The sequence below is a fragment of the Apteryx rowi genome, unplaced genomic scaffold (genome assembly GCF_003343035.1).
Source record: "Apteryx rowi isolate R43461 unplaced genomic scaffold, aptRow1 scaffold_31, whole genome shotgun sequence".
Taxonomy (NCBI): Eukaryota; Metazoa; Chordata; class Aves; order Apterygiformes; family Apterygidae; genus Apteryx; species Apteryx rowi.
In genome coordinates this window covers 320,110-345,256 of record NW_020449530.1, presented here as the reverse complement: position 1 = coordinate 345,256, position 25,147 = coordinate 320,110, and the positions used below count along the sequence as shown (strand labels likewise).

Sequence of the window (25,147 nt, the reverse complement as noted above, 5' to 3'; positions counted from 1 at the left end):
GTTATGAGACAATGGACTTTTGATTCCAAATCCTTTCTCCACCATTAGATATTGCTTCAGACATGAACAAATTTCTACCATCCCCATAAACCCTTCTTTGCATATCTTCCATGTTATATCCCATATGTTTCCTGATTCTTAGAGATCAATTATTTTCTAAAAAAATGCAATTGATTCTCAGTGATATCCAAGCTTCTGATTCCTAGAACTTCTAAATAGCTTTGGTTTTGGAAAAATAAGCTAAAATACTGTTTTCCTTTCTTCACTCTCTATGTAGGCTGCTTGGCTGCTCAAAGCTGTCACCTGCATGGACCTTACCACTCTTTCAGGTGATGATACTCCGTCAAATGTTCACAGAATGTGTTACAAAGCTAAGCATCCCATCAGAGAGGATCTGCTGAAAGCCATGGACATGCATGATAAAGGTATGTTGGTTTTAGTTCTCTTTACTGTGTAGAGAAAATGCCCACATTTCCTCAGTATTTTGCAGTCTTCAGGTGTAAAAATGGCCTCTTTCTACCATGGAAGCAGTTGTGGTAGGCAGCGCTGCACAACTAATAATTCTGAGGGAACAAACTAGGTCCTATGTGGTCTTCTTCAAAGGTCTAACTGCAAAATATCTATTCCTTTGAGGTGATATGAGAATACAAGGAGAAAAAATTCATTCTTGTGGGGAACCAAAATGAAGCATGGACTCAGGGAGACACTCTAATTTATGATACATAATGAGCAAATTTGATGTGGAAGCCATAAGCGCGTAACCTCAGTGTATGTCTTTTAATAACAGTGCACTAGGGTGAAACTAATTGTTCAAGTATTCTGTTAATCTGCTGATGTCCTTACTAAATTGGAGAAGGGAGAGGGATGTTCATGTGACTACTTTAGATTTCATGCTCAGCTGCTCTTTCTCCATGTAACTACAGAGCCTGCCACTTTGCCTTGGAAAAGATGCATTCCACCATTCTAAGCATGTTATATTTTTCCTTCAGAAAACATTATCTGTCATCTGCTTGTTTCAGTAATTAAGATAGGAGACATCTTTGCAGCCCAGTCTACTCTAAGGAATTGATCCTATAGTGAGTGTATGTATAAATGTGTGTGTATATGTGGTGCACACACAATCAGAGCTCTTAGCAAAGTTAACAGGACTGAATGGGCAGAGGACAGCTCTTAAAAATTAGTAGTAAAACTTTCATTGACATTACTAAACATGTTGCTCAAATAGGCCCTATCTGAAGTCTAAATGTTACACCAAGACTGAACCAGATGCAACTTCACAGCAAATTAGGACTGTCAGGAAAACAGTTATACTCCTCTGCAATCAGTTAAACCCTCTTCGTATCTGAGCAGCCCTTTTGAATTTTTCCAGGTGTACTAAATCACTGATGTGTCAGTGAATATCATTTGACTTTTGTCCTGTCATGTTAGCCTTATGAGGATCTAGCAAAAAGGAACTCAGTGACATTTGGGGTATGCTCTTGCTATTGAAATAGTTCAGTTTTACACAGGCATTGGTCCACTGATTGAAGTCATATGATGTAAAACCAAAGGGGAATCTGGTTTCTAGCCATACATGTAAAATAACAGAGATTAGTCTTTTTTTAAACTTGAATTTATGGACACTAAAGATGGTTGAAGTATTAAATATGAGGCTAATTATCTGAGACTTTGAGAGAATAGCTTTTTAACTAGAAATGCAGTAGAACTGCATTAGCACAAAGAGAGCTCGGTTGCTGCTGGGTTCGGGCTGGCCAGCAAGTATGGACAGAGTTTGGCAGCACAGTCTCTCTCACGGTAAATAGCTGACTAAACACATCCTGACTGTATGTGTTACCATTAAGCAATGAATTTGTCAATTAAAAATCTTGGTGTTTTAACTCCTGCTAATGCAAACTTGTTCTCAGGGTCAGGTGAAAGAACATGAGAGAGGTACCAATATGCAGAATCACCTTAACTGCTTGAGCAATAAAACAGATATCCCTAGTAGAGGTGTTGAAGATCCTTGCGAGAATACAAAAGTGGGAGGTGCAAACACTGCATGTGTGCTCATGATATGGATAGTGACAGTGAAATATATATATGTATATTTTTATATAAAAGTGAACTCTGACTCTTGTAGGTATTACTGTTGCAGCCGTCTGTGTATATCCTACTAGAGTCACTGATGCCGTTAACGCCCTAAAGGCTGCTGGATGTAACATACCAGTAGCTTCAGGTAAGAGTTTTATTTTAAAATAAGAGGCTTATACCCAGTTAAATCTTTTGATGCTATAAACTGTGTAGTAAAATGTGGAAGTTGGGACTTGTTTTGGAGCATAAGGTGGAATGGTAGCAGACAGAAGGAAGGGAATGGAGGGGAGGATTTGCTTTTGCTATATTCTTTTGTTTTGTTTAGACTTCAAGCTTATGCCAAGTCTGTTTTGCTGGAAGCTCTTCATACAGGTCTTTAAGACATATCAGTGTCTCCCTCACCTGAATTGAAGAGATTGAGATAGAGTGCTGGACAAAGTATCATTAGACAACAAGGAGCTGTTAATAATAACAAAACTGAAATATGAGATTTAAATAGTTCTGATACAGCTTTTTCCCTTATCAGTTGTTTGGCTTTTCAGTATAATCCTACAAGCTGAATTCAGTGACACTGTGTGCAGAGGCAAGGGTTACTGTCTGCTGAGCACCTGCAACATCAGGACTTGTACTCTCACTTCTAATAGTCTCCATTCACCGCACAGGAGAGACAAGTCCTGAATCTACAATAAGCAAGAAATAGAATCACAGAATTATGCAGGTTGCAAGGGAGCTCTGGAGGTCATCTTGTCCAACCTCCTGCTCAAAGCAGGGGATAACTTTGAAGTTAGATCAGGTGATTCGTGGTGATATCCATGTCTTCTGGATTTTTTTTGTGTTTATTTCACTGTTGTGTGGGGGGAAAAAAAATACTAAATGCATTTGTCTGTCAGAGAGAAAGAGAATTTCCAGCAAAGCCATTATTTCTTCCACTTCCAAAGTTACTTTTGGGTTTTGTACTGAAACATTATAAAGGTAATTTTAAGTAGACCTCATTGCAAACAGTTTTTACTATATTGTGATTTAGCTGTTAAAAATATTACTGGAATTTAACTTGAAATACTACTTAAAAGAATTGGACAGAATTAAGAAAGCATATATTGCTCCATGTATGAGTTCAATCCTTGTTTGTTCAGTTCTGCTGGAGGGAATAGATACAGTGCTTCCTTACTTCGGCTGCTTTGGGAAAATTTAAGGCGTGTGAAAGAGACTACTTTGCAAGATACAGTTAGCATCACATAAAATACTGGACAAAGTACTGGTTCTTGAGGGAAGAGCTAATGCTTCTTGTTGATGAAGAAAGGGAAGGGTGAGGTGCCTTTAGATTTTTGAATCTATGGTAGGGATAAAAAAAAAGAATACATTACAAACTTTTTGATGTATTAGAGGCATATGCAATTTTATGGTCTGTCTATAAAACAACTTTTCTCTCCCTCCACCCACATTCTTCCTAGTGGCTGCTGGTTTTCCCTCTGGGCAGATGCCTCTGCAAACCAGACTGGATGAAATAAAGCTAGCTGTGGGATACGGTGCCAGAGAGATTGATATTGTCATTAACAGGGCTCTGGTGCTGACTGGCCAGTGGGAAGGTATGTACCCTTAGGCAAGGGACCTAAACCTGTGTGTATGCTCATGGAAGCTCCATCTTTGTCTCTTCCCCCACTCCCCATTTCAGTCCTTGAAGAATTTGGTCCCTCTCCAAAGAGTGATTGATAATCTGAGGCGTTGCACTAAATAAAAACTGTTTAATTAATTTATGACAAACAGATTTTTTTTGGAAAGAATGCTGTTACGAGTTGCATCAGGTAGAGCATTCAGAGTGACTTGGTTTTGAAAAACTGTGTCCATTACTTCTATGCCTCTGAGGATTTTGTGTACAGTATTAAGAAATAGTAAGTGAAATGGAAGAAAAGTGAATGCCTGTGGTCTAATTATTTGAACAGTTTTGTTAAAACCCCCAAGGGGCTGCTAATGTAGATGATATCTTGTTAAATATACATGTTTCAATTCTTGACAAAAATATGTATTTTATTTGTTTTCTTTTCCCTGGAAGTTGAGGGTACAGATTCACTGCTCATATTATTATTGATGTTCTTGTGTCTCTAGACTACTACTAATTAGTAAGAACAATAATGCTGAAGATGGTTTTTGCTCTAATTGCCTCCCTTAATGTACTGTGAATGGTTTGCCTTAAGTGCTGACAGTGCTTCTCTAACTAATCTCCATGTAAAGGTAAACACATCATTGTCTTGGAATGAATTTTCCATTTAGTTGCATAATGCAGTACTGTAATAGCCTGGTTGATTGGAACACTTCATGAAGGACACCTGGCACCTGAGTTTGGTTAAGGAAATTTAATCATTGTAGTAACAGATCATATTTTCTGATCTTGGGCTTCCTTCCATTAGCAATTAGAACCGAACAAAAAAAATTTCTGCATTTGTGCCTTCAAGACTGTGATCCTGGCTCCACTTGCTCTTGCATCTTAACCTCTTTTGTAGCATCTACCATCTCCATCCCCCTGGCCCTTAAATATATGCAGCTTTACAGATGTGTGCCTTCTTGATGATGGGCATTGTCCCAGGCATTTGCTTCTTTCAGTGTGATTAAGTTCGTATCCAGCCTCAGAAAATGCTGGAAGACAGAGACTGGCTGACTGAGGGCTTTTAAATAGGGCAGAATAGTGATGCAAATTCTGTACCAGCTGGCAGCAAGACTTCCCCTGACACACACACACATGCACACGCTGGGGACACATACAGGTTTTGGATACAAAATGAGCTGAGTCAGTGATCTGGCACCACGACCGGAAAAAGACCACCAAACTGGCCTTGAGCAGCAGCTTGAACTTGTGTCTGAAAAAGTCTGTCACTGCCTTAGGGCAAGTTTTGGACATAATTATAGTTACCGTGCTTCAGACCTCATGGTACAAGCAGCCCTTAAGTACAACAGAGGTCAGGAAGTTATTGCGTGCAGCCAGTTGCAAATACAGTCTCTAGATTATGTTGACCAGGATTACGACGAGGAAAGTCGGAGAAAAAATCCAGAGATAGATCCAGAGAGAAACTTGACATCAGTGATTGAAATGAAACTGGAATTAAAATGACCTGGACGTATGTTGCTAGGTTTTTATGTATGGGAAACTAGTTGTTTTCTGTGATCATAAATTGTGGGGCAGGAGTATGCGGACGTAGTAATGATGGATGTAGTATAAAGCTGTCAGTTTATTAAATAAGTAAATTATAGCTGACTTTTGATTTGGTATGCATATTCTTTTATCCACAAGCTGAAGTCATGACAAGCTTGAGAGACATCCTTTTCTGGCAGTGGTTAGCTTACATTTCTTTTACCAAGGGCAGAATTGAAGTTATTTCCAAATGTTTTCTCAGAGTTTATTTATGAATGTGAATCTGTGTGTATGGCACGTATTTACATTGTCACGGAAGAAAAACAACCTCAGGAACAGAATCTACTTGCCATCTGATAATGATGATGATGCTGTGGGGGGGAAATACTAATATTTAACTTGCCCATCCCCGAAAAATTACTTCAGTAGGCTGTCTGGATTTTTTTGTTTTTGAAAATCTAGTGTTGTGATTCCCTGTTTAGCTTGCAATAGATGTATGCTACCTGTGTGAACCTGTAGTTTTCTAGGTGTGCCTAATGGTTATATGTGATACACTACAGTGTATAAAGCGTGTTTGAGGGAGCTAGAAGAAGAGATGAAAAACTCTCTAAGCAGGATCCATATGTTATGTAAAATTGAAAAAAGCGTCTAGGGCGGTGACTATGTCTGCATTCAAGGTACTTCATAAACTTTATCTGCCTTGCAGTTATGACAGAACCTCTGCTAATACTTATAACACTAGTATATTTTTATGGTTATTTTCTCATGCTGTCATTCTTCAAAACTGCAGGTATTATTGACAAAACTATGGTTGTGGTAGAGTGTTTCATTTTATTGTTCATATATTTTTTAGCTTTTTTTCCTAGACTGTGCAATAATTGGGGTCACCATGTTGGAGAAGTGTTGCATATCTTGCGAGTTTTGTGATTTGTTTCAAAAGCTTGCTGTATGATTACTTTAGTGTATATCCAATTATGTCAAGTTATTTTAACGCTGTTCTTAAATATTATTGGAACTCCTTATGACAGTCACAATATATTTTCTAGATCTGTTCTATATGAGATAATTGCTAAGAGCTTTTTAGTAATGCTGAGCATGAAAGCAAATTTATTGGACAGCTAATTGAGGCTGGAAAATAACCTTAAATGAGATTTAAGTTTATGAACTTACACATATATACCTTTTAAAACTATTATCTTTTAAAGCAATAATACTTTACAGTAGTTTTCTCAGGTATTGCCTTGTATCACTTTACAAAGTATGAATTAAGGTTAAAAAGCAGGATTTAAATAATGTCTATAAAAATAGAATTTTGGAGGCTGTATGTAAAGAGTTATGGAGTTGACTAGCAAATTATTGAAAGAACCTGAATTTTTTTTGCTGTTATCAGTAAGTACGTTGGAGTTACAGTAAAGCTGGCTGAGATGCTGTAATGTTACCACTGGTTACACAGCTTTCAGCAAACAACTCTGCATGCCGTAACATTGGCTGCTTCTGAGTTCTCCATAACCTCTCATTTGCACTGTGTCAGTTGCTGTTTCCTCTAAAAAAAGGAAGAAAACCCCATACACTGTAGGAAGTTTTAACATGGCTACATCCATGAAATATGTTAGGTATATCCTCATTTTGAAAGCTACCCTTCAATTCTTGTTAATTATTCAATTAATTTTAGAGGCTCTGTTCAGGGATTGGAGCACTCTTCTGTGCAACATAGTCTATAAACAATGCAAAGAAAATACAGCCCCTGCTGCAGACACTAAAAAGACTTCACATGTTGTTCAAAAATGTTGTCGCTGAGTTTACCATTTTCTAGGTCTGCAGCCTGACTTGGGACCTCGAAGTCCAGTTGTGCTGTTTCTATCTTACATTGTCAGCAGCAGCACAGGTTCATGACGCCAAATGCTGTTTTTGGTTTTGTGCAAATCCCTGCAGCCGGGAGTTGCGCATATGTGACTGCGAGCAGAGCTGGTGGAGCCGTGTTGCGCCGATAACCTCGTGCTTGTTATTTTGTTAACAAACCTGCCGTTGATGTGCCAGACAGAAGGGATTCCAGCTCATTCTCCACTTTCCCATCATGATTACCTTGATCTTTGGGTCTAACAAAAATTGAAACATCTTCCCTCCTCATCACAATCTCTGCCATTAACATCAGTCAGTGTGACTGGCTAGATAAAAACCGCAAGTAAGCTGAACTTTTTTTTTTTTTTTTTTTTAAGTGTTTTATCACCACATTTTTGGAGAAGAGCTGATTCATAAAAAAAATTAAGCTGTGATTTTTTTTCTGTAGTATTTTCATGTCTTCTGTAGAAGATATGGATTATCTGCATTTATTATGTGATTTTTAGGAACAGGTGTATCACAACAGCAGACCATCTAGACTATAAGGGCAAATTACAGCCATCTGTAAGGGGATAGTGATAGGGATGTTTGCCTGAGAAATGTATAAGGCATGTTTTCTCTGATGTATTTAATAACGGCTAAAAATCAATGGAATGTTTGTACTAGATAGTTGGAAATTTAGGGAAAAAAAAACCCAGCCTTCCGACACATATTTTTTAAAACAGTGGAATTAAAACAGCAGTAATGAAAGTGCGTTGATCTTTCCTATTTGGTAATGTTAAATCGATTTTTTTCTGACTTCTAGAAATGCATCCAATAAAAGCAGATTTGAAGTTCATAAAAGTAACAAGATACCATAAAGGGGTGTAAAGTAGAAGAGTTCTTATGTCCCTCCCATTTTAACAGCTGAGTCAGTGGAGGTACTACAGGCTACATCAGTGAGCACCTATCCCTAAATATAATGTATACAGGTTGGCTTGTTTTCTTTTTTTTTTCCTTGGCTTAAGACTTAGATGACTTCTACTATGGCTGGTGCTCTGTTTTCAAGATGCTACAGCATCTTTCAGTGCTACAGCAGTATTGGCAATTTGCTTTGAGAGCTCTTGTTCCCCGCCTCATCTTTAGCAGTCAGAACTGAGACTCTCTTGCAACCTCTTCATGATGGTTTTAGCTCACAGCTGAAAATATGTCGATAGGGTTTTCTGTGATAAAGGGTTTGCTCAAAAGCTTTCTGCCACTACTGCTAACCAGAGAAGCTCTACCTGCTGTATCAACTGTTGGGGTGCTATGTAAGTCACAGTCATTTCAGGAACCACATCCTCCAACTCTGCTTGAGCGGGCCTTAATAGTGCAGAGATCCCATCCTGCTGAGACTCCTGCTGCTGGTGGGCTTGACAGAACTAAGTAATTAAGTGAGTGACTTTTTGGCAAGCACAGCCCATCCTAGAAGAAGCTCAAGACTCTTTGAAACACTGAGTGCGTGCCTAAGTGTGGTTAACTCCAGCTGTATTTTAGACATTTCATGAGAAGTTTCAAGATATTCAGGTTTATCATTTGACTTAAATCTGAGTGAGTACTGAAACCTCTTATTTCTTAAAGAAGTAGGAATTTTTGCACTTGTTTTTTATCAAAGCAGTCCCTGTTTGATGTTTTTCAGGCTGGGTTGCTCTGCTTAATTTTCTCTGTCCCACAGGTAGTTGCATTTCTATTTGCGCTTTTACTGCAGGGCTGAGGATGTTCTGTGAATGCCAGATACTGTCTGTGATAATTGTTCTCTGAAGAGGGAACAGTATTTATTACCTACACGCATGCCCCCTTAAAGTATGCCCACTATGCCGTCACTTGGGATAACCTGATAGACACAGATGATTGAAGATCCTCGGTTTTTCCTGCCCATAGGTTGAGGCACACTGTCAGACAGTGAGACTGTTCAAATGATCTTAGCACTAATTGCATATAAGAGCAACTTCCAACAATAGGGAGGATGCTGTAGCTGTGGTACTAACTTCAGTGAGCAACAGTTATGAAGATATAATTTCCTTTCATGGCATCCAACCTAAGTGCACGGTCTGTTGATTTTGTTTTGACATTTTTGGCGGCATATCTTAAAGTTAGATAAAACTTGAGTCTTTTCTTGTTGTTACCGAAACTAGAACAGGAAAGCTGCTTTCTCTGGCTTTCCAAAGGCTTCAGGAAAGAATCACTCCACAAAAAGAGACTGCATTTGGGTTTAACATGAGCATCGTTATCAATGCACAAGAAAATAGCACAAGTTCTTTGTATTTCTTTTCTGAGTCTTGATTTGATGTAGAAGGTTTCTGGAGTATCATCAGTTGATCAGTAAAACATGTTAGACTGCATGCTAGTACTGATTAATTCACACCTTTGGTACACGGTGAGAAACAAGGTGAAGACCAGAGTCTATAAAGGGACTTGCTAAGTGCATTAGCCCGTTGTCTACTAATGGGCATAGTATGTCTCAGAGGACCACCGCAGTGATCCCAGCCCCAGCTGCTTGATTGCCAGTGGTATCAACAGGATTCGGCGGTACTGTGAGTGGAGGGGAGGTCCAGCCGTACAGCAGCCTGGCCAGTCCTCCTGGCTGTTTCCAAGTCTCATTTGAGGGCTGAGGGGAAAAGAAAGCTGGCTGTACTTCTGAATAAATTTAGTCTCACATAGCTGTATCCTGGACATTTCTGGCAAGAAAGGCGTGTTAAAAGCTGTATTTTAGCCTTCTGTAAATTAACTTTTCAATTAAGTATTTAAAGAGTGAGTACAATTTATGAAAAGGACCCTCTTATAAGGGATTCCATTTGTTTATTTTGTGTCTTTTTTATTTGCACTCCAGAAATGGTGACAGTACGCTGTAAGATCTGCTACTTTTCTCCACACCATTAACACTGGATGAATTTAAGTCATCTCTAAGTGGCCAGCTTCTGGCAAATACATTAATTTCTAGCTTTTCGTTGGAAAACCAATGAATTTTGGTAAAGAGGGTGGGAAGGTTTTCCTGTGCTCCTCATGTTTCATTACCTGACCAGGCCCACAGGTTCTAGCATTTTTAAAGAAATCCTATCAGTTAGATCCAAATTTATTCTAGTTCCTACTGAAATGAGTCTGTGAAAATACAAAACTGTTGGAAAGTTAGAGTACCTTTTGCCATGATGCTTTGTAGACTCAAAAGCAGAAGTTTGTGATGGTTTGATTTGAGTAAACTCTCAATAAGCAGTCAAATATTGGCCTGGCCTAACTGTTCTTGCTTCTCTGTGGCTTAGCCTGGTGCCAAAAGGTTGAGTAGTGGTTTTTAAGAAGCAATAGCTAGGGGGGATGTGTGATGATTAGCCTCAGAGACAAGCTCACTGCTTGGAGGTGAGAGGTAAGGAAAGTTAGAAGTCAGAAGAAAGACTGTCAGAGCCCCCCCCAAAGTGAGTGGTGCTCTCTGTGAGGAAGAAGTGACAACTCTGGGACAGGTTTTGCTTTTCATTTCACGGTTGAATTAAGATACATAGATAATAGCCTACTTTCAATCTACAAGTGTGCTTTAAATAAGTCAGTCCCATTGTCTGTGTCAGTGTGAATGGCAATGCTTGCATATATGATGGGTCATGACAAATCTCCTTCCTAAATTGCAGCCAGTTTTCTTGGTGAGCGTGTGGATCAAAAGTGAGGGTCCAGTTCTGCCCTTGGATGCCTGTGATTCCCAACAACTTTACTGAGAAATAGATATGTCAGCTAAGGACAAATTTAGACTGTAATGCAACAGAATGAGAAAAGCAACCCAAAAGTCTGGCAGACCTAGGGCCTGAGTTCAGGTTTGGGAGCTGTAGTCCCACAGCAAGCTGAGCTGAGATGACCTAACTTTTGGCTGCTGTTTTCTCTCTGGCCCTCCACTGAGTGGTCCTGGCGTGATGTTTGCTTCTCTGAGCCGTTTCAGGGCACTATGTGCTGATCTACATCCTAGGTAACCCCACAAGCTCTGCAACAGCCTGAGCTGGTTTGTAAATGCAGATCCATGGGGAGGAGTCTCTGGTTGATAAGGTGCGATCTCAGGTTTCAGTCTCCCCTCGTGGGGATATTAGTAGCCCACGTCGATCAGGCTGCATGTTTTCAGGAAATTCTTATTTTCAGGAAACAGAAAACCATGGGATTCAGGTGCCTAAGTGCAAGCATCTAGTTCAGACTTCCCAAGATAGCCCTGTGGTACTAGGAGTTTTGGCAGAAGACCTGAGGGGGACGTGGACCCTTCTCAGTGGCAGCTGGAAGCCGTGTGGGTTATGCCTGGGCATCTCCAGTGGCACTGAATGGATCCCACCTTTGTTGTTTTTTAGACTTAGCCTTTGATAAATATGGTTGAAGGGGACAGAGAGATTGGTGACATGATGTATACAGGAAAATGTAACCGTCCCTGAGTACTGATTCAAATTGCTAATGTATTTATTGCAGGAAAAGCTGCTTCAAAATCAATATTGAAAATATACTGCAAAAGCTTAAATATCGTAGTATTTTTACTCCTGACATATTCATGAGTGTTCGGCATACTGTGCACATTCTTAGTTTTGAGAGAAATGACATTAATAGCTATTAAGTTAAGTCGGAAACTGTGTGGCATTGTTAATTACCTCCAGTCATGCAATTTATTGAACTTGGAAAACTTAAGTTCTTGAGTGTTATGACTAATTATAAGAGTGGAAATTAATCCAGAAGTGGAAATTACAGCCACACTTGAAAATGTTTCTCAGCCAACTTTGATCATTTTCAAATGCTTTTATCCACAGATCTGTACGAGGAGATCCGTCAGTGTCATGAGGCCTGTGGGGATGCTCATATGAAAACAATCCTATCAACGGGTGAACTAGGGTCGCTTGCTAATGTCTACAAAGCCAGTATGGTAGCTATGATGGCAGGTAAATATATGCTTGGGTTTTTTTAAGCTAAGAAATTTCTTGGCTATATTATTTATGGACCTTAAAAATTCTAGTCACAAAAGTTTAGTTTTGCGTATAGTAGGCAAAAACCATTATGCAGCAATTACTGAAGTTGCAGGTGTAGTACTAAAGTGTCACTTGTTTTGTATAACCTAGAAGAACTGCACGAAATGTTAAATAACACTTAAAACTGCTAAATGATAAAAATTGTGGGAACAAATAATGTTTGTTGTCAAACATCTGATCTTTGGTATATTTAATTAGGGACACACACATTTGGGGCAGATGCATATATTATCCAGGCAGTTCTGGAAAGCATACAGATGTGATTTAGGTGGATGGCTCGCAAACCTATTTTAAATACAGGGAGAACTTCCCTGTGAAGATTCATCCTGACAACTCTCATTTGTGTTTTATGATCTCTAACCATATCTGTGAGATGTGATTTGGGAAACCAACTCTACTGGAAAGGCAGCAAGAGGAAGAGCACCACCCATTGAGTAGGTGCTAAAATGACCTGGATTATAACTGGCTCTAACTGATGCACTCAAGAGCAGTGACATTCAGTACCAGCTGTCAGTGGGTGTGTCAAAAAGTGTTCAATCTTTCCTAGTTTTGAAAACTAAGTTACTTCTAACTTGATGTTTAGGAGTTTGTCTTTTATTCTGAATCTTTTAGCTAAAGAAACACATTCCCATGAGCAGGGTAGGATTTTTCCGAGCTGCCTGTAGTTTGTAGGTATTACTTCTTTGTATAGCTGTAGCCATTGCAGACTCCGAATGTGACGAAGCACCCACTTGAGGTTGGATATATAGCAATATATTCTCGCTGCAGCTTGGGACCTACACTGGTACAAGTTTCCCTAGTTTCACCAAGATATTAGGGTTGCAGTTTAATACCATCTCTAAGGTGCAGAACTAGGAATCAGCTGAAAAAGGTTCTGTTCTTTGAAACCCCTTCTATACATATGCTTCATCCACAGTGCCTAAAAGAGGAGACTTCAAGTGTATTAACAGAGGGAAATGTAATTATATGCTGAGAACCACTGGGTTGGTCTGACTTCTAAATGTTCCATCTTTTTCATGTTCATTTTTTTTCCATTGTAATGTCCTCTAACCTGGAAATGCTTTTACTTTAGTGCAAGAAAAAGCCACCCAAGTCTCAGTTGTCTGTATTAAAATAAATATTCAACTTGCTGCTGACCTCATTGTCTCCCTACACAACACTATGCTTATCTACTTCAAATGGAATGGGAGGCATTTCATGTTTTTTACATGCTCAGCTACTAAGCCAGTTAGTATCATTAGATACAAAGGATAATTATTATGCCAGCAAACATTGCTTTTAATTAAAAGAGGTGTAGGAAAGTTATCCTGTCTTTTAAACTGATACACTAATCATTATGATCACATTCTATAATACAAAGTAGTGAAAAATTCAACTTGTAATGCATTACAACATTTTCAGATTTCTTACTGGTGTAGTTTTATTGAAATACAGCAGATGGCTCTATTGTTAATGATTTTCATTGCAGAGTTATTCATTTTATAAGATAGTTATTCATATGAGTATGTGCAGTAATTTCCTTATTTCAGTCTCTTGCTTTTTCTTTGTGGGTAGGTGTAAAAAAACCAGAATTTATTGGTGCCTTACATACATGTACTGAGTGGCCATATTTGCAGGCTCTGACTTCTCAGGACTGCTGAGAACCCCAAATTCCAGCTGAAGTTTGTTTTATCTGCATATTTGTAGCATTTTGGAGAGAAAGTAATTTGGCATTATGGGTTTAAATACTAGCTTTAGCATACATATTTTTTTTTCAGTTGGTGCCATGATTTGAAAGAAGGAAGGCAGGCAGCTGACTTTGTGAATATGGCAGGCCCCAGGAGCTTTATCTGAAGACAAAAGAGCAACACCTGAGATAAACTTGACTCTAGTGATTGGGTTTACATGGGGAAATTAGTCACACAGTATATTGGCTTCAATTGCAAAATTAGCTTTAGAATTTTTGCTGCCTCTAGCCGCTTGTTCCTGTCCTTGCATCAAAATTTGCTGCTCCTTCAGTTGTGCTCTTACAAGTGCTTATGATACTGCAATGTAAAGTGAATTTTCAAAGTAATGCAGTTGAAAATCACTCCAGAAAAGGGGTAACTGGTTTGTTGGGGTTTTCTTTGGTTGCTTGGTTATGTTTATTAAATGTTCATCACCTCAGCAATCTGGTTTACAGCCTTATCTTGCATGCAGTTGTATCAGTGTAATTGAGGAAATGGTGTGCACTCCTTAAACTGATTTTATTTCCCAGTGCATGATATAAGCCTATGATATAGGGATCACAAAATCCTAGCTGAGGACACAGCAGAATCCAGATGTTTCCTCTCCCAAGTAACTTTCCAAAATTTGTGTGCAGTCTTTCTTGTGCTGGCCTAAGGAATTACTGGTATCTGCTGGGAACACCAGCATGCTACACTTAGTCTGATTCAGCTAGCAAGTTGGGGATTAAGCTGTGGGAAGGGAGGCCAGCTGCTGATTACTGACTTGAAAGGGTACAGTAAAAGGCGAAGAAATGTGCACCTCCGCATTGGCTGGGATATTCAAAGAATGCAAAGAACCATGCTCAAGGTGAGGTGGAGTGCCCACACACTTTTATGTTCAGAACAGATTGTGCAGGCCACTTGTGTGGGCAAGTGGCTGTATTTTGAATCACAGGGTGTGCAGGGCTCAGCAGCAGCCGTTGAGTAGGCAACAGTAAGTAAGACTGAGCCCAGTGAGACCTGCAGATCTCAGCAGTGCACTGGAGGAGGAGGCCAGTTGCAGGAACGCTGCTGTGGACCCCTGCCTTTGTACAACATGCCTGTGTGCGAGATGTTAATGCTTGCTCCTGCAAGAACTGGGGAAAAAGCGTTGCTTCACAGGGAAGTAAGATAATAATTTGCTTCTGTTTGAAGCAGTGGCTCTTAGCTCCTCCTGTGTCTGAAACAGTATCTCCAAAGTACATGCATGCTTTTTCCTCCTTCTCTAGCTCAGTACAGAGAGAGGTAGGCATCGCAACAGGGACAGGCATCCACTTCTCTTAAACTCTTTTAACCACACCTTTACAGACTTGACTGACACGCTAAAAATTCCTGTGGAATAATTCAGAACCCGTTTTCCAAGCCCTGCACGAAAAGAGGCTGACAGCCCTTGAAGGGCAGTGAGTCAGCTGGCAGGAGCAATTCTTGCAGCGTTAAGGAGGAAATAATGTCAGGTGGGAGGGCACCTAAGTGGCTCTGTGTTGCTGCCAAAGCAGCACGTTGCCTTTGGAAAGCTGACTGCGAGAAGGTCTGTGTAAGGAGTCAGGAATTTTTGCTTGTTGTCTGTTTATCTTGTCCACTGCCATTTCTTGAGCTTCTTGAAGTTTTCAAGGGGGGTTGAGTAGATGAGCTTCTCAAGGGAAACTGTCTGCATCTTTGACTCTCCCAGGCAGCTTCCAGATGCTGAGCAGAGCAAACTAATGAGTGGTTTTCCACATCTGATGGGTACTTGTGTGAGTCAGGTCCATTTCTGCAAGAGAGACTCAAATCTATATCTTTTCATCCTCCTGCAAGACACAGTCCGAAAGAACACAAGTGGGGGAGTGCCTGACTCTCCCTACCATTGGGAACTGTACTGTTTCTTCATCCTGGTGTCTTTAAAAGATAGATCTTGTACACAGTTTTCTTGTGACAGGGAGGCCCATTTTGTGTGTATGTGTATATATATATGTGTGTGTGTGTGTGTATATATATACTCACAAACATCAGAAACTGCAAGGAAGCCAGATGAGGAATGGGAAGATAATAAACTTTTAAGTGGGAGAGAAAAGTTTCAGAAGAGGCGTGGATGACTGTTATTTGCATATTTCAGTCATATAAGGATTTTATTTTGGAAAATCATATTTCAGCCATATTACCTTATTATAAAAACTTTATTGTTATGTATAAGAATTCATATTAATTGTAATATGCAAACTGGAGGGAAAGATGGAGGAAGTGATTAAGTAAATTACTTTAAAAGTGAAAACTTTCTCTATGTCATTTAAACTCTGAAAGCTGGTCTCCACAGTAGAATTCTTTTACCTCATCTTTGGGAAGCTAAGGAAAACACAGCAGTGAAATGAAAGATATTTGTTTTCATTATAGATATTTAAACAAGTACTTGTGCAAAGATCGGGAAGGAGTGATGTATATTCTACTGCAACTTTACTAAACATACAGGATTAAACAATTTTATCATAGGTCATTAAGCAGTGAGTCAAATAAATTGTAATTTGAGATACAGGCCCCTGTAAAAACTGAGTTTAGAAAGGGGATGAGTTAATGATAAAAGATCATAATATCTAGAATCTGTAGCGCACAAAAAAAAAAACCCTCTGTGAAAAGCAGCAAAAGATGGCTGAGGCAACAAGGTCTCTGATGCTGATAGGCTAGAAGGATAAAATTAAAACACATGAAATGTGCAAGCAGGCATTTTTTTTTAGATGCTTTGATACTGTTCATTCCAAAGTGAACAGAAATAATCTAGCCAAATGGGGAAGAAAAACTTTATCTCACAGTTCTCAGGAGAGCTCACTATCAGTCTTTCAAGGCTTCATCATGGCTTATGAGAACAGTTCCAGTTAATATACACTTACCATTTTCACAGAAAGCCTTTCCAAAACCTGAAATCATGAGTAGGTTGGCCTTGTCCTGGATCCAGAGAGAGGCTGGCTGAGGACTGTAGTATTCAGTCTTTGCATTTGAAAGCAGAAGGTGGATTGGGGCTCCTGGTCATTCTATTTATGAACCCTATCTTTGGTTTATAAAACGAGCTGGACTTTTTTTGCTTTTCTTTATTTGTTTTTTTTTTGCAAATAATGTACCTGTAGCTGTTGTTGTTTTGAGCATTGTCTTGCAAAGATGTATTTTGAACAGGGTTAGATGGTATAGCTGTAAATATGCCAGCAGCTGCCTAAGTGTTAGGAATACATTATCTACTGTTGGATGTGGACTGCTATGATCCAAAGCAGAAGTTCTACCAAGAAACCGTTTTATGAAAAATTTAAAAGAAGAAAGGAGACCAAACTAGCAAAATTTGACTGAAAATCTAGGGCATGCTTTGTGTAGATGCTACTAATGTAGGAAACAAGACTACTAAATAAATAATAATTCTTGGCACTTAGATAGCACTTTACATATTCAAAGTGTATACGGACAGTAGCAGAATAAATCTCGCAATACTCCTGTGAAGTACAAGGCAAAGATCATAACAGGCAAGTCAAACTGAGATCAGAGGTTTTGGGTTCCTGACTTACTGCCTGTCTATAATTTCAGCTGTAATTTGACACTAATAAGTCATTAGAGTCCAGAGGATTTCCAAATGAAAGGGAAACCAAAGCAGGGAAGAGGCTTGGTAACAGCTATAAAACAGTGATTCTAATTTGTGTCTTGTTTTACACATATGAAATACAACCAATTGTATTGAGTTTTGAGTGTATCTGTAAAGGGTACCCTCTACCCTGTAAACGAACAGTCAGAAATTAGGGGCAGGGTATGGTTGTCATGTTTCATAAGCAGAGCAAGTTAAAATTGTCGGTTCCTTTACACAATGAAAGGGCTGTGAAGTGGCTTTGACTGCTTTCCAAGATGACAGGTGATGTTGATTTCTGGTCTGGAGGTGATTTTAGACTTATTAGTACAGGGCTTGCCACCAACCAATAAGTCCATATTCTTCTGAATGTACAGGAAGAGGACTTGCTCTCTGGCAGGTAACTGAGGCCTTCTCAGGCCCAGCCTGGTGGCCATCTCCTCTCTCCTTCCAAAACAGAAGGAATCGGTGTGAGTCCAAGGAATGATATGGACGGCTTGCTGTCCCACCTTGGCTGAGCTGTGCTCGCCAACGGGAAAAGGTAGATTTTAAGATGCAGTGTATTCTTGCCTCTTGCTTCCTGTCTGCACAGAGCAAAGCACAGGGCAGGGCAGAGTTCTCCCACCAATGTTAGCAGATGGTAAAGATTAATCCCAGATTTTCCTAGGCTGTGATTGTCTGGTAGTACAGTTTAGATCTAGTGTGGGCATCAGCACATTTCTGAATTTCTATCAGTTCACTGAGAGCACATAATATGATGTTTATGTCAGCTTTCTTCTGCCTGTTGGTAGACAGACAATACCTCATTTGTCCTAAGATCTGCCCATTCCTTCAAAAATTTAAGATGCATTTGAACTTGCAGAATTTTTACTACTTCAGCACTTTGCATCAGGCAGATGTAGCGTTGTATGTAGTTTTAGGAATATAGCTGTGGTTGCTTTCTTGGACATGTAGAAGTGGTTACAGTGTGGCAGCTATAAAAGGCTCATCAGGACAGTAATTCTATGGAATTTTATTAGTAGTTGATAACTTTCTGCTGCAGCAGATGTCTTGCATTCTGCATAGTCTGCACTTGTTCTGCACRCGCAGAACTCGAATTAAGATCACTGAAAGTTCAGTGCAAGGAATGAACACAAAACACAAGCTGAAGATGTGTGCTGTGGAAAAGCAAGATACGGGGCAGGTCAGAACAACATGTTCTATCTCAAAATATTGAATGATATTATGGAATAAAAATGCTTTTGGATTAGCAATTAGATCAAAAAATGTTCTTGGTAAAATGGAAAGTCTTTAAATGTAATCAGTCTGTACAGGAACAAGTGACTTCATTTATTCTTGTACAGAGTGAAAAAAATAAAAAGAACCCAGTAGTATAAAAATGCACATAGCTGCATGTTCAGTAAGGCAGTACAAGGCTGCTTCCGTAAATGATGTAATTGCCTACAAGCTTAACAGTGATACTGAAGCTAATCACTAGAAATAATGTAGGCATGATAGATAAGGTTGGAGTTGAAAAATTCTAATGATCCAATCACACCATCCTCAGGTTTAAATTACTGATGAAGGTCCATACAAAGAGCAGTAACACAAAAAAATATTGGGCTTGAATAAAGCAGACCTTGAAGGAATGCAAAATGAGACTTAACAATCTGTCTGGAATTCAATAATGTATGTACAGGGAATCAGAAACGAAGGAATGGAAAGTGGTTAAGAAACACTAGGGCAGGGTCTAATTGAAAAGTCTTCTCGGTAAAGTCAAAAGAGCAACAGAAGCCTGTATGGGTAGGTAGAGGACCGAAGTAATACAGAAGAGAAACAGAAATGTTGAAAAATGCAGAGAATCTGTGAGGGGAAAACAGAGTTAGAGGGTATACAGTAAAACCTCATTTGCTTGCACTTTGTTAAGCTAGAAACCCAGACATGCATGCGATGCCATGTTTTGTTATGCATTTATTTATGTGTTTACTGAACTGTGCGCTAGCTAGCCTGTACAGTCATATCTGAGGGGAGACAGTTATCGGGGTAGTTCATATTTGTCATACCAGGATGCTTGGTGACTCATTAAGTTTGCTAATTTTGTGGAAAGTCTATTCTATTAATGGTGTTCTACTGTAATTAGAAAATAGCAATGTAGAGCCTCTACTCAAGTCACAGAAGAAATACGGATGTAAAACAGATGACATCTGTCTGTTTTTTACCTGTTTATTTGATTTTGCTGCGTCCAAAACATTTCTTGACACCCCCACCCCTCGTCCTGACTTGCAAACAGAAACAGTGCTGTTTTCAAGCAGCTCTCAAGTAACAGAAGAATACCAAGTTAGGCCAGGAAAGAAGAAGATGGGTAGGATTGACTGAGATAGCAGAGCAGCTCCTGACTTATAATCACCTTTGACAACTCAGTTACCTTCCCTATTTTTCCATGTATAAAATTGACACTGCACATTTTATAGGACCTTTATGAGGTCTGGTAAATTAAGATGTAAGCAGAAATGTAGTCCACCGCTTAGAAGGCATTTTCCTTGTTTGTGCACAAGGATGGGATACGCTCAGTCACAATTAAAATCAGCAAATTGAGTAAGAGAAGGCCTGGAAATTTGCTGGTGGGAGCTGCTGAGTCTGACTTACTAGCGCAGCCAGCCCTGGGGAGCAGCAGTGAAGGCAGGACGGGCCATAGCTTGCAGTGAGATATACAACAGGATAAGTAAGGATCATACAACATGTTACACTTTCCTCTACACTGATATTCAAAGAGTTGAGAAGTACTTTAGGCTCCGCAGGGTTGCGGTTTATCATGAGGGTTTAAACCCTGACTTGCACAGATTTCTGCTACTTGATCTGTGAGAAAGTGGCCATTCTTTACACTTCAACCTTTGAAACTGGTTGTAAATTAGTCGGTTTCAGTGATTAGCCTTGTACTGACAGTATGGCATACTGTTGGGAGGGGTCAGCCTTCTCTTAACAAACTCTACTAAATGCCTGAATAGCATTTTTCTTTTGCTGATTTTCAGGGTCTTTACAAAGCATGTTAATTAAGGAATATCTAAATGGTATACTTTCAATTTATGACAACTGATGCAGAGAGCTGAGAAAGCACCCCTGTTGCGTTAATTTTCCTCATGAATGAAACCTTGTTTCTATGTTAAATAATTTGTTGGAATTTGAGTTAAAACTTTTGAAGTTTCATATCGCCTCAGACTCAGAAATCATTGCACAGTGAATAGTTCTAGTCAAACATGCCATCAAAATAACATGGCTTCATAGCAAGAAACTTAGTATCTGTGAAGCTCCTGTATTGAAGGTAATGGTTTGAGAGAATGTAATTTTAAAACATGGAAATATTATGTAAAATCAATAGATGTACAGGGTACTATTTATTTCTCTGATATTTCAGGTTGTTTTTTATTATGTTAGCAGCAGGTGTTAAATTCTACTAAACAAGTGAAAAATAGAAATAAATATTTAATTTATTGTATCTATCAATTATACAAAATTGACTCATGAAATATTAAAGTATCTTTTAAGAGATTGCAAGTAGGAGCAGTAGCTGGAAATACAGTCCCTTAACAGAAACTTGATATAGATGTGAAAATAAACTAAGCGTGATTTAGGGTTGTAGGTCCTGGGATTTTTTTTGTTGCTTTTTAAGGTGGCAAGGCCTAGTGATCATGCTTATCTGATCTGAAATTATTTTGAAGATATATGCCCAAGATAGCAGAACATAGACTTCTAAAGAGAAAGATGTTGAATGGAAAAATACATTTGGAACGTGTGATCTTGAACATGAATGGGCAGTTTTGAAACACTATGGACACTCATTCAAATAAACCTATTTACTCATAAGGAACAGAAGAAGTGCCGTGAAAAACAAAGAAACATAACAGGAGATGGATGCACGCATAAAGGAATGCCAAGCCGAGACATAAAAGTGGGGCAAAATTTGCAGTCAGATGAAACAAGAAGTTATAAGGAGATTTTGAATAATCTCCTTATCCAAGAAGCTTGATCTTAAAACACACCAAGATCAGACTCTAACTTTTAACAGATCACATTCTAATTGTGCTGACACTATATCTCGAAGTGTTACTTCATCAAGTGCAGAAACATGGGCTGAATACCCAAGCTAACTGTTGAGTTGCATGATATGGCAAACACATTCCCAGGATCCGCTTTATGCGTGTGTGTAGTCTCACTGAGCTGAACAGGACTATTCAGATGCAAACATTTAAGCTCGTGTTTACCATTTTCCCTTCCTTAAAAATGTAAGGTTTTAACTGGAATTTAAAAGGTCTTCTTAGTAGAGTTAGTCAAACATTTCTCAGAGGAAAATACTTCTGTCAGGATATGGCCATAGAAAATAGGAATATTCTTCAGGAATGTGTTTGTTTCAGTATTGCTCCAAAGGAGGCCTCCATGGCGTTTTCCAGCTTGCCTCTGTGGTTGCTTGGAGTACATTTGGTGGGTTGCAAAGGGACCTTGGTAGGTACCTGAGTTACTTAGAGCCTATCTGCCAGGCTTTCTCAGTTCCTGAAGTTCCATGTTGCCAAAGTGCAAGCCAGGCTGGGAAGATGGTTGAAAAGAAAGCGAAGTGTTCCCTTCTTTGAAGCTATATTTTGGAATTTCAGTCCCTGGGAAACATTCCTGGTTTATATATATATATATATATATATATATATTTATTTATTTATTTATTTATTCCATTTCTGAAATGATTGTTTTTAATTTCAGCATCAGTCAAATTCTAATTTCTAACTATGCCTACTTTATAGCTACCAACCCATAATACCTTTCCCGGAGTTGCCTGTAATAGTCTTCCTTTTGAGGAGATTTTTCAAAGACAAAGATGACAGCAAAGTCCACAGTCTTCCTGCAAGTCAACAGGGATCTGACATCTGATTGTATCTGCCCCTTTGATGTTTCTTCCCCTCTAGCATTTGTGCTATAAAGTGACTTTCCCTGCAGTGTACAGCTGCTACGGATTTCTCAGGCTGAGTTCTCAGTAAATCTAAGATGTAGAAAAATATCCTCCTTGATGATGCCAGGACTTTTTCATAAGAAAAAGTCTTCATTCTGTCATCTTTGTAATTACACCACCAATCCCATGTCCAACTTATCAGCCTATCCCAAACATCACAGAGGTAAAGTTTTGTAGTTTATCAAGAAGATTTGTTAATTGTTCTCTAACGGACCAAAAGGGAAACAAATGACAGCGTTCTATATTCTGTGCAGCACATTAGGTTTAAATTACGCAACACAAAATGGTGAATCTTGTATCTTCAAAAGCCTCCTTCCCACTGGTCCTGGAAAATGAACATGTAGAGAGCTCAAAGGAAACACAAAGCTTTACACAAAAAATGTAGCTTTGAAACCGAATCCAGGCCCTCAGACGAGAAAGCAGCCTGGTGGGGTGTCATGCCAGGGAGGGCTGCGTTCCTCCTGACCTTTAGTCCCCAGTGAGAGGAGGAGGAGTATTTTCATGTGGAGCTCTGGTAACAAGATGCCATATATGTGCAGCTGATAGCTAGCTGCTTATGGTCATATCGCGATCAAGTACGAGGTYTGCAGCTTCTGTGGATGTAACCAAATTTAGCTTCAGAGTAATATGCTTGGTTACCAGTTGCAGTTTTGTTGTAGCTTCAGGGCAGACTCTTCATGAATGGACTCTGTGTTATTGCAGCTATGCCATTTCCATCACCCGTGTTAGAATTACAGCTCATGTAGGTTTAAACTATCTATCTCTGGCATGAACAGCAGAAACGCTATTTTGTTTCTTAAAAGTAAAACCAAAAAGCCCTAGTAAAATAAATAGAACTGCACAGTACTTTTGAACTTCTTTTTGATAAGTTCATTTGCAGAAACTTGCTTATATTAGGAAATAGAAGTGAATGCATGAGAGAAACTTAGGAAGAAAGGAATACCTTTTTCTGCTGGAATGTTCAAGGAATTAAGTAAAAATATGTAACTGAGGAGTAAAGAGAAGCATTGTAGGGTTGAAGGGGTTCCTGTGCTTTTCACACCATTTAAGAACGCTAATGCTATAGTGGAACATGCAGAGCACTTTGCAATCTCCGTTTGGAAATGCTATAGATGAGAACAAAGAATTATTAATTAGTATCAGTGCTCCATGTCACTAATTAGAAATAATTCAGAGGAGAGTTCCGCAGTTGAGGTTATTGTCTAATATCTGGTACATGGAAGACCAAAGCAAGAGAGGAGCTGAGATTATTTGAGGGGAATGTTTAAATGGTGGCAGGCAAAGGGAAGTTAAGAATAGAAACGGTTCAAGTTGGAAGGAGGTAACTAATATGGCATTGGAGGCATCAGTGATGCATTTAGTATTATTCATGGCCATGACTCTGATATGGCATGTAGGTTTTCTACGTTTTCATTTGCTAAATTAGGTGGGACAACACATAAAGAGTAAAGTAGTCAGTGAAATGTAGAAAGGATTTAGATCATCATAATGATACAAAGCTTGCAAACGCCTTTCCACAAAATGTGGGTTGCTGCAGCACCGATTTTATGTTAATTTACTAGTGAATAATTTAAAAAGACCTGTTTACTTTTTAATAAAAAGGAGAGATATAAATTGGCTGAGTGTTCCTAATGTTACTTACAGCTGCCATTGAGCAGATGTTAGGGATTCTTAGCAGTATGCTAGACCAAAGTAAGTTTTATGAATAAACAAACAATCTCTTTTTACTACCAACTCTTTCAGACCTTTTCTCTCTCAAATTCACAATAAATGGCTTTTTAAAAACTCCTCATAAATAATTACCTTTCTTGCGCCACTTTTTTGTAGGCACTTGGATTTTAATTATGATGATGAACTGTTTTAATCAAGTTGTTAAATAATTTTATCTTTTTAGGGCCAAGTCCAGTTTCCATTTCAAGTCAGTGGGAATTTTTTCTTTGACTGCATTGGTTCCTGGGAATTTAATCATTTTAATTCTTGCTAATTCACCTGATACTGCACTGCACGCTGCTTTATAAAGTCACACTGGGAGAAGCAAACAGCTTGTAACATCTTTTACTTCTGAACTCTGCATGCACACACTCATCTTAGCTTGCTGGCTAAAAACTGTCTCCTGTTACTAGTAACCATTTTGTTTAACTCTGTCATTTTGATTGCAGCAAGTTTTAAAAGGTAGGTAGTTAAATGGAGACGATCTAATTTTTGCTTTGGGCTAATGTCTGGGGCCCTTAAAGCACTTTACAGAAGATGGCTAGCAAAGTGGATATTATGCTTACTTATAGACAAGGTATATGCGACACTGATGCACCCCACTTCAGACCAATGTTTTCCAATGTAAATACTTACTAGAGAACTATGTATGTGGTTTGATATAGAGACATGTTGAGTGCACATAATTCTTCGTGACTTTGGTTGTGGTTCAGCATCTCTGAAAAGTAGTTGGTTTATTGAAATGCACAAATATCTCTCTGTTGAGGTGCGGGGAGGAGGCTAGTTACAGGTTTTTAAACTTCCTGAGTTTTAGTCTCATGGCATGGTCAAAGTTTACTTAATTAAGATTAACTATTATTTGAAAAAAGTACAGATCATGCTTAAACTTTTATAAGGACTTCTTTCAGATCATGTATGAGGAAAGCACAAAACACAATAGTATGTCTCATAATCCCACTCCTGACACTAAATATCATGGATCGCCACAGAAACTATTAATACCAATTTAGATATTGCAGGAAGCCACAGTTGAAGGTGTGGAGCCTGCGAGGCTTTAGGGATTAGGTCTGTCCGTGCACACTGAGTACCCGTTTCTTTGGGATGCAGCTTGGGCAGCTTTGTTGTGTGTGAGCTGAACAGAGTGGG

The 25,147-nt window shown here is 39.0% G+C and overlaps 1 protein-coding gene across 4 annotated transcripts in view; it reads left to right on the top strand.

Moving 5' to 3' along the window:
• Nucleotides 1-25,147, top strand: part of DERA (deoxyribose-phosphate aldolase) — a 53,755-nt gene that overhangs the window by 13,453 nt on the left and 15,155 nt on the right. For 3 of the 4 annotated variants that reach the window (XM_026070414.1, XM_026070410.1, XM_026070411.1), the window contains exons 3-6: nucleotides 278-425; nucleotides 2,120-2,215; nucleotides 3,522-3,656; nucleotides 11,809-11,937. In XM_026070414.1, coding sequence (XP_025926199.1) covers nucleotides 278-425; nucleotides 2,120-2,215; nucleotides 3,522-3,656; nucleotides 11,809-11,937 — 508 coding nt within the window. The remainder of the gene's footprint in view (nucleotides 1-277; nucleotides 426-2,119; nucleotides 2,216-3,521; nucleotides 3,657-11,808; nucleotides 11,938-25,147) is intronic. The other variant, XM_026070413.1, reaches the window with a different exon arrangement.